Raw genomic sequence first — 13,001 nt, 5'->3', positions numbered from 1 at the left:
TGGCACAACATAGAGCTGTATGGGAAGATGCTCCATAATTATTACCTGGGGAATGCACATTTTTTACTAAAACAGACATTTCAGGAGAGGTGACAGGTCTTCTTTAAAGGGGTTTGCCATCACATACAATGGGGGGCATATTGCTAGGATATGCCCCCATTGTCTGATAGGTGCGGGTCCCACCTACAACGAGACGGGAGCGGGGAAATTAACGGAAGGCGCATGCGCAGCTGCCCTCTATTCATTTCAATGGGGCCAACGAAAATAGCCGAGCGCTGGCTTGGCTATTTCCGTCTGCCCCATAGAAATGAATGGAAGCAGGGGCCGCGCGTGCGCAGTACTCTCCCATTCACTTGTATGGGAGCAGCGTTCGGTGGTGGACAGAACCCCGGCAAACCAGTCACAGCTCTCCGCACTCCGTTCTCCTGGTAGGTGTGGGTCTCTGAGACCCGCATCTATCAGACAATGGGGGCATATCTTATTGATATGCCCCCATTGTATGTGGTGGGATTAACCCTTTACGTAAAAAGGATGTTTTTTTTAATAAAAAAAAATCTACATACCACTATAAATAACCACAGATACATTAGCTATATACCACACCACAGGCTTAGGCCCCAAATGAATTTCCAACATCATAAGTTCCTTTTGTTCTTGCATGGAATGTTAAACCTTTCTGCACTTGCAGAAAATGTTCCACACCCAGAAAAAAAGAAAAAAAATTAAGGGGGATATTTACATATGGAAATCCTATCTGGTAGGGCAGAAAGAAATGAGCAATTTAGAAGGACATTTATTAAGACGGGCAATTGCCACGCTGGTCTCAAGTCCCTCTGAGCTGCCTGGGGAAACACCAAAGTTTTATATAGAGGCGCAGGACTATATATAGGTTTGGTGCTTCGTCCAGCAGGCCATTCAATAGGCTTAACTCTACGCCTGCCCTCTTGCTGGTGTAGATTTAAGCCATTTTCCACTTTTAAAATCGCTGTGGAAAATGATAAATGAGCTGGGCCTTTGGGGCCACCCGATTCCCTTGGCGCATCACGCCCCCTATTCTCACCACTTTGTAAAACTGCTGACGGTGGGGAAAAGTCACATTTCACTGCACAAATGGCATGCGGCAAAATTAGTAAATTGCTACTTTCTTTCTGCCATATGTATAGGGGGGCAATATGCATAAACTAAATTCAACGTACCAAAGAAAGAAAGCCATGCAGGAGAAAAATGCAGTTAGAAATTCATAAATTTAGTTACACCTCATATCATAAGAATAAAAAATGTGAGAGTGCCATCACCCCGCGGCACACACCACTTGAAAAATACATGCACAACACAGGCGGAAAAGCCTGGCATCCTTAAGAAGCACCTTTTCAGATCTAAATTAAGGAGGCGAAACGACCCATCGATTGTTTATATGTTCTTCTCTAGAGAAAAGAACCTTCTGACCATCTCGGGAAATGTTGGATGAAATGTACCCGATAAGGCCGGGTTCACGTCACCCTTTCGTTTTCCATTCTCCTGATCCATCAGAAGAACAGAAAACAAAAAAAAAAAAACGGATTCTGTATTTATAGCATCCGCTATGCTCAGTTATGCACATTTTGCATCTGTTTTAGCCATTTCCGTCAGATCTGTTATTTTAGATGGAAAAAAAGTCCTACACAAAGTATTTTTTTCAGTCTAAAATAACGGAGCATAGCAGATGCTTAAAATACAGGATCAGTTTATTTTTTTCCTGACCGATCAGAGGAAACGGAAAATAAAACAGTAATGTGAACCCAGCCTTACCTGTAGATGTCAGTGGGTTGGCATGTATTATTTGCTAGCTCTTTTAGTTGAAAATAGTGGATGTATCCCTTGAATAAGTCTCTTCTTCCCCACATTAGGCTCAAGTCTCCAACTTTACTTCACAACGGCGTTCCAGCAACCGGTACTATACAGGAGATAAAAATGTCATATGCAGGAATTGTAATGATCGTGGACATCTGTCGAAAAATTGTCCTCAGCCTAAGGTAAATATTAAGTTACCTGGATGTGATCTGCAAGATGATTGTGTTTTTATGTGATCATCCAATGGGATTAGGAAGTCCTATCTCTGGACGTATTTTCTTAAAGATCTGCTGCTTCTAGGGAATAAAAGTAACATTAACTATATTTCATATGAGGTGCATTGAGCCTTAGTGTCCTGCATATTGATACAACTGGGGGTATTCCCCTATGCTATTTTGTGTACCCCTTCCAATTTTGCAAAAACCATTGTGGTTTTGGAGACGGTTATGTTCACATGGGCAAAATCTACCATTGTTACGCAATGGAAAATTGACTTTTTCTATGGTTTGATTCACTTTCAGAATGCCACCAGCAGCTCCCCATTTATTTCAGTGAGAAAACATTTTTATGCTGCTGTTTCCAGAAACACTTACAGGCTATGTACACCTTTTGGAGGCCATTTTATTTGCTTGTTTTTGTACTCCTTTTGAGCTAAAAATATTTTTTTCGATTGCTTTTATAAAAAATATGGAATCTTTTTTTTTTTTTTGTACATAGCTACAAGTGGTACCTTGGAACCAAACCCAAGTTTGGTAAATGTTTTTTTACAGTCTAAATCAATTTATGAAGCGAGACTTCGCAAAGTAATAACTTCAGCTCATCGGAGCCAATACATTCTAATGCTGTACGGAGCGCTCGCTCCATACAGTATTGAAACTAAGTTTTATGCGAATCGACTTCGACTTCCATGTAGATCTTTGCCAAAAACCAGCTTTGTATTTAAGTAAAACACCCATTGGTTAAAAAAGACGCAAAAAAACATCCCAAAAAAAACCTTTTTTAAGATCCGTCATGTAAAGATCCCCGTTTCCACGGTTATTGATGCTGTCTTTGACGCTAAACCGAGGAACAGATTCTCAATGAAGGACACATTTAAAGGAAATGAAGTTGCCATAGATTTCACTCCGGCACATGGACTGCCGGTGGAGGCAGGTCATTTATAATGAGGCCTGCGGCTCCTAACAAATGACTTGGCTTCTCCGGCAGGCCCCATGAAGACTGACGTAGCAGGCATCGGTCTTGATGAATTGTTGGCTTTGGCTTCAAAAATGGCAAACAACCTGGAAACCCATCCTAAGAGTTGTGGACAATGGAACAGATTTTTTATTTTCTTTTGGAACCTGTAAGAGCTGTGGTTCTCAAGTCTTTTCCTAGTTTGTGCTGAATATTCGTTTACTACCCGGCAAACTACCTGTGAGTTGGGAATGTGCAGTAAAATCAATGCATTAGTCCTTTTTTTATTATCTGGATACTACCACTAAAATAGTCTGCGCATTTCTTAGCATAAGTTGTAATATCAGTCATTATAACTCTACTGTCCAGGGGAAAAACATAGGTTTTTCGTTTTTTTATTTTTATGAAAAGGTTTTGCAGTTAGTACGGTAATGGCATATTAATTTTAGTCCTGGATAATGATCATGCATTTTATTTCTTTTTATTGCCAGAAAAAGCCAGCTTGTTGCCTTTGTGGTAGAAGAGGACATCTGCAATACTATTGTCCATTGCCATATTGTTCAAACTGTTTTATGCCTGGCCACTTACACCAAGAATGTACTGAGCGCCCTTACTGGCAGAAAAAATGTCATCGCTGTGCCATGGTCGGCCATTATGCAGATGTAAGTATGCACCATATAATTGTAGGGAGATTAAGGGTATATGCACATGGCAGTGTAGTTTATGGGGATCAGCCTCATTCTTTTCATGCTGTTTTCACTGTGTTACTGCACAAGTTCCCTTTTTCTTTTTTTTTTCCTTAGTGGATTTTGACACAGATCTGCCCCTGATCTCACCATTTCCATTGCAAAGGTTGAAATCTGCACCGAAAATCTACACATACAATTGACATGCTGCGGATTTCAAAATCTGCACTGCAGGTCAGTTTCCGCACCATGTACATGACATAGTGAAAATCTCATCTACTTTCACTGTTACAGTGTTACGCCTCATTCACACGACTGTTGTTTGGGTCCAAATCCGAGCCGCATTTTTTGTGGCTCAGATACAGACCCATTCACTTCCACATCTGTTGCTCCGTTCCGTGACCCTGCAAAAAAAATAGAACATGTCCTATTCTTGTCCGTTTTGCGGACCAGAATAGGCATTTCTATAATGGGAGGCCTGTTCCGTTCTGCAAATTGCGGAACGTACACAGGCGGCATCCGTGTTTTGCAGATATGCAATTTTCAGACTGCAAAACACGGCACAGTCGTGTGCATGTAGCCTTATGGTGTGGGTTTTTCCGTACTAAAATCGGCATGTAATACACACCACGTGAATATACCGTTATTACTACCATCTTAAATTTTAGTTGGTTAAAGTCATTGCAGGAGGCTTAAAAGGTTTTTTTAACTGGTGAGCTCAGGATAGGTCTTCAGTATCTGAGTGGTGGGGGTCTGACACCCGGGACCCTTGCCGATCAGCTTTTTGAGATGGCATTGGCGCTCCTGTGAGTGCTGCTGCCTTCTCATAGCTTAACAAGCACAGCGCTGTACATTGTACAGCGCATGTGCTTGGTATCGCGCTACACCCCATTCACTTGAATGGGGCTGAGCTGCTCCTAGGCCACGTGACAATTGAAGTGTTTTGTGACTGGCCTAGGAAAAGCAGAGAGAAAGGCGGCGGCTGCTGCCTTCTCAAACAGCTGATTGGTGGGGGTCTTGGGTGTCGGATCCCCACCGATCAGATACCGATGAACTATCCTTAGGATAGGTGATCAGTTATAAAATCTCAGAAAACCCCTTTAAACACTGTCTAGAGTGTGCACCCAGAGCAAGCAATACTCTGTTCACTCTCCCACCATTCCAGCACTGCAGCTCCGGCCGGTTTAGGTCTCTGCCGAACTAGAAGTGACCAGGTCCTGTGTCTGCTACTGGGAATCACTGGCTTCAGCAGTTCATTTTATTAAAAATATGTATAGCTAACCTATGACCTATTTCAGATGGGCATTCAAGAAAACCATCCAGACATTTTACATTTATGACCATATAGCTGCTCTTATAAATTGCACAGAAGAAATATAATAATATCATCATGGAGTATCATTTTATAATTGCATTTTTGAAAATTATCTTAACCTCTTCATGACCCCTGACATTGTATTACGTGAGAAGTGGGCAAATACAGCCGGGACCCAACCACAATGAGTAGGATTGGAGATAAGGCTGATCCTGGTCATTTAGCCCCTCAGTAGCGACTGTGGTTAGACAGAGGAAGGCGGCTTCCTTTGCCCTCTGATCTGAGCTCCGTGGTGAAGTTGTGGGGTTTTATACAGTTGCTATCACATGCTGGGGCCTTGTGAAGGCTCCCAGGTCTGTCATAGTGAGCTGCCTGCAAAGCTGTTCCCAAAGGATGGCCTGACAGGCAACCTGTAAAAATCCCATAGACTGCCATAGTATTCTGTTGTAGTTCATGGTACAAGGCTAGTCCCTAACTAAAAATTACAGTGAAAATTTTTCACCTTTCACAATTTTACATTTAAAAATAAATAAGCAATTAAAAAAACATAATGGGCATCTCTGTGTCTGAAAATGTCCAAACTAATATAAAAATAGTTTTCCTTCACAATGAATCCTGTAACGAAAAAAGAAGTAAAATGCAGGATTCCACAGTTTTAGTTGCCTTGTCCCTCCCCAAAACATTGAAAAAGTTGTATGTACCCCAAAAATGTACCAATAAAAACTTGAGCTGGCCCTGCAAAAAAGTCCAAGCACAACTCTGTAGATCAGCGGTTCTCAACCTAGGGGTCGCGACCCCTTTGGGGGTCGATCGGCCCTTTCCGGGGGGTCGCCTGAGGCTTCCTATTGTGGGTCGCCTGCACAACGGCAGCGGCCCCTTATCCTCGCGCACAGGAAATGATGTCCTATCACTGCCTGTGCTTGAAGGAGCCTGACGTCTGGACGGGTAAGTCGGGCCGCCTCTCTGCTGAGGTCTGAGTTTTTTCTTTAATGACACCACTGCCACCAATGATTTAATTGAGCCTGGCTAATTTTATTTTAATTATTTGGCTGAGCAAGGCTTAATTTATTTGGGGGGACATGAAGCACCACTGATTTATTTATTTGGGGGACCCTGAGCACCATTGATTTATTTATTTAGGGGAAACCTGAGCACCGCTGATTTATTTATTTGAGGGGTACTGTGCGCACCACTGAGTTATTTTTTAGGGGGTATTTGTTGTTTATTATTTATTTTAAAGTTATTTATTTGGTTTACAAATATTTTGTATTTATGCTAAAGTTCTGTGGTTATGAATGAATTGTGTATTTGAATTAACATTTGGTGTATTGGTGTCTGTGCGTGTTTTTGGTAGGTCATTATAAGGGCTCATTCAGACGGCCGTATGCTGTCCGCAAAAATACTGAATGCTATCCGTTTTTTTGCGGATCCGCAAAAAAAATGAAACATGTCCTATACTTGTCCGTGAAAATTAGGACATGGCCCCATTGAAGTCTATGGGTCCGCAAAAATACTGAATGCTATCCGTTTTTTTGCAGATCCGTTTTTTTGCAGATCCGCAAAAAAACGGATAGCATTCAGTATTTTTGCGGACAGCATACGGCCGTCTGAATGAGCCCTAACAGTAGCAAAATTAGTTATGACGTAGCAAGGAAAAAAATGTAATGGTTGGGGGTCACCACAACATGAGGAACTGTATTAAGGGGTCACGGCTTTAGAAAGGTTGAGAACCACTGCTCTAGATGAAAAGATGAAATAGAATATGGTGATGGAAGGAAAGTGTTTATTAGGTTTTTAGTTTTTTAATAGTACAACAAAATAAAAACGACATTATTTGGTATCGCCGTAATCGCGCAGACCCACAGAATAAGAACGTCATGTCATTTATTTCTTAACACATAGTAAACGCCATGGAAACAAAACCCAAGATACCATGGCTGAAATGCTGCTTCCTGCCAAATATGTGGAGGCAAGCATATTTACCTGCTCCTCACCGCTTGGCCCCAGCTTCTTCGGCCCCCACTTGTCATCTTAACGGAGAAAGGTCCTGTGTGCCTCTGCAGCCAATAACTGGACGCAGTGGTGACGTATCTCCCAAGTGGCACGTCACTGGGTCACATATCGTTCAGGGGGATACATGACCACTGTGGGCAGTCATTGGCTGTAGAAGCATACGTGACCCCTGTCCATTCCGGCATTTTAACAAACTAGAAATGGACCAAAAGAGCTGGAACCAAGCAGCGGGGAGCAGGTGTTTCCCTCCACAGGACTGGTGGAGGGGGGGCTGCCCAAAAGTATTTCAGAGCTGGACAACCCCTTCAGACTTATATTCTAACTGCCGTAACAGTGATCTGTTGATGGATGTCATGATGGTGATCTTTTAAGTTGGAATTTTTTTGGGCCAGTTGTTGACTAAAACTTCACGTGTATTGCATGATCAGTCCATTACTTACCACTTTACGCAAGTGCATTGTACTTTTGTTCTTAATTCTCTTTTCGCCTGTTTAGTCAGGTATGTGGACAGCCAGATCATTTATATGAAAGATTCGGCATGAGACTGTCAGCATTCTAGCTGATCCTATTCTTATGCGTATAGCTAGCTTTAAAGGGGTTGTTTCACTTCAGAACATGGCATTTATTATGCAGAGAAAGTTGTTCTGCTAAGCAGTGAGCCCGGTGACATCATCAGCACGAATAGACAGGCTAAAGCCCGCCCATTAGTGCCGGTGAAGTCATTGGAACACCGGAAGCCTCCGCCTAGCAGTGTAAAAATATAAACAAAACAGCCCTTGCCCTGCGCGATGCTCAACTCAGAGGGGCTGACTAGGTGAAGAAGGGGATATGTCCAGGTTCAGTTCTGAACCCGGACAACTTATTTAATACAAGGCACTTACTAATCTATTGTGATTGTCCATATTGCCTCCTTTGCTGGCACACAGGCCCAGCGCTATAATAAGGCAGACCAAGCGGCTGCCTTAGGGCGCAGAGACGCCGAGCCAAGGGGGGGGTGGGGGTTGGGGGGAAAAAAGGAAATTTTTAATTTTATTTTAAATAAATGACTTGCGCCGCTGGCCGCCCTGACAGCTGTGCTGTGTGCTGTGTGCTGCGTGCTGCGTGTGCCGTGCGGCCCCTCACTCACAGAGCGATCAGCGAGCGGCACACAGCAACACAGGGTCAGAGGGGGATGTGACTGGCGCCGCGGTGGGAGTTGGTGACTCACACAGCCAAACGGACTGCCGTAGGTCAGCGTCAGACACCGCTCCTGTTCTCCTCTGTGTGGTCCTAGTATCTTCTCTCTGGGCTCCCGACAAGTTTGAGGACCTCAGCCAATCAGTGGCCGCAGCTGTGTCTCACGTGTCAGGCCAGTGATTGGTTCTGCGGGAAAGGTCCTCAAACCAGCGATTGTCTGAAGCAGAGAGAAGATACCAGGACCACACAGAGAAGAAGGGGAGCTGCTGCAGACGACCAGGGCCAGGTGAGCTACGAGCATAATGTTTTTTACACGGCATTGATGTGGGGGGGGGGGGGGGTTTGCCATGGAGGGGGAGGGGACTGTATAATACAGTCCTATAATCCTCCATATATATATATATATATATATATATACTATACAGCCCTATAGTCCTCTATATATACACTATACAGTCCTATAATCCATATATACATTATACACACCTATAACACCCCATATACACACTATAAGGGGGGGGTACAAAAATGTAGCTTCGCTTGTGTTGGCAAAAATCCTTGTATGCTGGCCTCTCTCTGCTGGCCAGGGCGGTGGGAGGGCAAATACTGTAGGTATGCTCTCGTCCCAGCCACCTTGTATCTGCACTACATTGGTGGTCGTAAAACATGGAAACAAGTAGCATATAATGGGGCACATTTACTAAGCTCGCCTTTTCTTTGGAGTAAAAAAAATAGGCGTATTGGCAACGTTTGTCTTTAAAGGGGTTAGCCAAGACTATAAAATGCTTCCCCATATGCAGGACACCTCACACTGAATATACTTACCTGGCTCCCCGCACCGCTACTGGTCCCCGCACCGCCGTTGCAGTCTCCGGGTGACACTAGGGAGGCTCGTCACCGACTACCATTGGCTATCCCACCGGCCACCCCCTCCCACCCGACACCTGATGTTTTCATCCACGCACGGGGAAAATCAGCAGCGGTGGTGGGGGACCAGGAGCGGCGCAGGGAGCCAGGTAAGAATATTCATTGTGAGGGGCTCGGGCATATGGGGGAGCTTTTTATAGTCTTGGATAACCCCTTTAATTTGCGCCTCATTTATTTTCCTTTCATAAATCAGGTTTTTCTTATTTGGTTTAAATCTGACATCTAGTGGTTGTTTTCTTGTAAGACAGATTCATAATCGCAAAGACTGGTCTAATAAGTATGTACCGTAAGTATGCACATGAAATTGTGGCGCAAGTGAGCTGAAATTAGGCGCACGTCTCCATGAGAGTAGGCAAAATGTGGAGCAACTCGCCACTCAAATCAGAGAGAGAAACGTACGCCTGCCCTGGAATGGAGTAAAGATTTTTATGACCAAAATAGGTGTAAAAAAGGTGCATCTACATTAGGCCTCATGCACACGACCGTTGTTCGGGTCCACATCCGAGCCGCAGTTTTTGCGGCTCTGGTGCAGACCCATTCACTTCAACGGGGCCGCAAAAGATGCGGACAGCACTCCATGTGCTGTCCGCATCCGTTGCTCCGTTCCGAGGCCCCGCAAAAAAAATATAGCATGTCCTATTCTTGTCTGTTTTGCACAAATTGCGGAAGGCACACGGGCGGCTTCCGTTTTTTTTGCGGATCCGCGGTTTGCATGAGGCCGAAATAGGTCAAAGGATAGGTGCACTAGACTTCTGAATTAGTCTTAAAACTCAAAATAGACACAAAATAAGTTGGTAAATGAGACTGAGAAAAATAAGACAGTCGGAAACAGGCGTTTTACTCATGAAAACAGGCACAGAAGCTATAGTAAATGTGCCCCAATGTGATGGAAAAATGAATCCAGCCAGCAAAGGAAGCAATATGGACAATCACAATACATTAGTAAGTGCCTTGTATTAACTGCGTCTACATGATAAATGCCACTTGCTGAAGTGAGACAACCCCTTTAAGAGCATAGCGGCTGTATTGGTTCAAGTTGTTTTTACACAAAAATGTAAATTAGGTAAAGTCAGAAAATGGCTATTAATTTGACGTAACATTCTGGGCCTCCAGGAATAATAAAGACAGCCAAACTTGAATTGATCTCAGACAAGGAAGCACCAGTGTAAGAGTTCAGAAATAAAATCAATAGCAATATAATTAGTCCTGACACTTTTGCCAATTATGAATGTACCTGCCAGGCCTAATGCTAAGTGAGTTATATCTTATGAATGTCAGATGAACACAGTTTAAAGAGGAGCGGTCACCGCTCTTGACATGTCTGTTTTAATAACTAATTGTACTTCCCAAGAAATAACTGTTCTGGAGCATCTTTTTTCATAATGCTCTGTTATTCCTCCTGGAAATTTAGGAATATATTGAGAAATGGGTGTTAAAGTATTGTGTCTCATATTTCAGCACTGATTGGAATGTGACAGTGCATTTAGGATCATTAATCCAGGTAGTTATTCTGATTGCCTGATTGGAGTCGGGAAGGAATTCACAGGGTTTATTTTCCTTCCTCTGGATCGACTTGCAGGATGACAGGCCGAACTGCATGGACAGCCTTACAAACTATGTTACACATGTACATGTAACACACCCCAAGCTGGTAACACCCAGTTAATTTATTCATACATTTCCTAGAAGAGTAAGGCCTCTTTCACACGGGCGTTGCGGGAAAATGTGCGGGTGAGTTACGGGAACACCCACGATTTTTCCGCGCGAGTGCAAAACATTGTAATGCGTTTTGCATTTGCGTGAGAAAAATCGTGCATGTTTGGTACCCAAACCTGAACTTCTTCACAGAAGTTCGGGCTTGGGATCGGTGTTCTGTAGATTTAATTATTTTCCCTTATAACATGGTTATAAGGGAAAATAATAGCATTCTGAATACAGAATGCATAGTAAAATAGAGCTGGAGAGGTTAAAAAATAAATAAAAATGTTTTTAACTCACCTTAGTCCACTTGCTGGCGCTGCCGGCATCTCGTCTGTCTCCTTCTGTGCAGAACAGGACCTGTGGTGAGCATTCATTCCAGGACCTTTGATGACGTCACTCCGGTCATCACATGATCCATCACCATGGTAAAAGATCATGTGACGTACCATGTGATGACCGGAGTGACGTCATCAAAGGTCCTGTTCCTGTAATTAATGCTCACCACAGGTCCTATTCAACAAAGTAGACAGAAGGAGATGCCGGGCTACTCGATCAAGTGGACTAAGGTGAGTTAAATTATTTTTTATTTATTTATTTTTTTTTTTTTAACCCCTCCAGCGCTGTTTTACTATGCATTCTGTATTCAGAATGCTATTTTTTTCCCTTATAACCATGTTTTAAGGGAAAATAATAATGATCGGGTCTCCATCCCGATCGTCTCCTAGCAACCGTGCGTGAAAATCGCACCGCATCCGCACTTGCTTGCGGATACTTGCGATTTTCACGCAACCCGATTCACTTCTATGGGGGCCTGAGTTGCGTGAAAAACGCACAAAGAGGAGCATGCTGCGATTTTCACGCAACGCACAAGTGATGCGTGAAAATCACCGCTCATGTGCACAACCCCATAGAAATGAATGGGTCCGGATTCAGTGCGGGTGCAATGCGTTCACCTCACGCATCGCATCCGCGCGGAATACTCGCTCGTGTGAAAGGGGCCTAACAGAGGAACGGTACAATACAGAGTTATAAGAAAAGGTGCTCCAGAAATGTTATAATGTGGAACTTGGTTACAAAAACAAGCATGCCACCAGAGTTCCTCTTTAAAGGCTCATGCACACAGATGGTGCGCTCCGTCCCCATGCAGCGGACCGCATTGCACAGACACCGGCCGTGTGCCCACCGTTTGCGGATGCAGACCTATTCACTTGAATGGGTCCGCCATCCACAAGATTCAGCCCTCACCGAAATAGAATAGAACATGTCCGTGCAGAGGCACGGACCAAAATCCGCAGTTCTTCCGCTATGTCCCATGCGGACCCATTTAAGTGCGGGCTGCAATATAGGCACAGGGGTCACACATTTATGTGCATGAGCCCTAAGATGTTTTCTGATTCCCCCTGAATGGGCAGGCACTTGCCTAATCTGTCAGATTTGCCACTAAACATTTTCTTTCACTCAAACAATACGGATTGTGTTCAGGATCTGTTCAGGAAAAAACTCATGGTTTTGCACGCAAGCTCAGTCTGTTTTGCCTGCGATTGCGTTCAATATTTCAGTTTTTATGCACGGATGCAATCAGTTTGGATACGTTTTTAACGCTTGTGAAAACAACTGAAGAATAATCTACATCTACTACCAACCATCAGTGAAAAACGCATTGGATCCAGATGCCTTCCGTTCTGCACGCAAACCTCATTCACTTCTATGGAACCAGGGCTGCGTTAAAAACGCACAATACAGAACATGCTGCAATTTTTATTTTTTTATTTTTTTTCCTGAACGCAGAAATGGTGCGTAAAAAACTGATGCTCATGTACACGGACCCATTGAAAAGAATGGGTCAGGATTCAGTCCGGATGCTGTGCGCATCCAGATGGAAAACTCGCTTGTGTGGAAGAGGCCTTGTGCATTTTTTTCTTTTTTTTACTGTGTAAAGCACTCCTTCCATCCCTCGCCTAAATTTGATTTGGCTGTAAATGGGTCAGTGACTTTTTGCAATTTAGATATATAGTACATTAATTGATTATGTGGATGACCAAACGTAATTATGTGCCTCGCTGTAAATACAACTGTTTTATTAAACTTCTATTAGGTACATAGTATTAAAATGTCTAGCAAATCTTAACAAGCAGGCACGGTAAATGATGGCCTCCAGCTGCTGTAAACGTCTCACATTT

The 13,001-nt window shown here is 43.5% G+C and overlaps 1 protein-coding gene and 1 long non-coding RNA gene across 2 annotated transcripts in view; one reads left to right on the top strand and one right to left on the bottom strand.

The window, feature by feature from the left end:
* Nucleotides 1–13,001, top strand: part of ZCCHC7 (zinc finger CCHC-type containing 7) — a 161,733-nt gene that overhangs the window by 82,744 nt on the left and 65,988 nt on the right. The window contains exons 4-5 of the mRNA XM_040417362.1: nt 1,887–2,012; nt 3,495–3,665. Of these exons, the coding sequence (XP_040273296.1) occupies nt 1,887–2,012; nt 3,495–3,665 (297 nt within the window). The remainder of the gene's footprint in view (nt 1–1,886; nt 2,013–3,494; nt 3,666–13,001) is intronic.
* Nucleotides 596–13,001, bottom strand: part of LOC120989327 — a 17,392-nt gene continuing 4,986 nt past the window's right edge. Inside the window, exons 2-4 of the long non-coding RNA XR_005776251.1 lie at nt 2,029–2,126; nt 1,789–1,933; nt 596–676 (exon numbers count right to left, since the gene is read on the bottom strand). This is a non-coding gene — a long non-coding RNA (uncharacterized LOC120989327). The remainder of the gene's footprint in view (nt 677–1,788; nt 1,934–2,028; nt 2,127–13,001) is intronic.

The sequence above is a fragment of the Bufo bufo genome, chromosome 2 (assembly GCF_905171765.1).
Source record: "Bufo bufo chromosome 2, aBufBuf1.1, whole genome shotgun sequence".
Classification (NCBI taxonomy): domain Eukaryota; kingdom Metazoa; phylum Chordata; class Amphibia; order Anura; family Bufonidae; genus Bufo; species Bufo bufo.
Note: the sequence above shows the minus strand (reverse complement) of the source record. Positions and strands in the feature narration are given on the sequence as shown.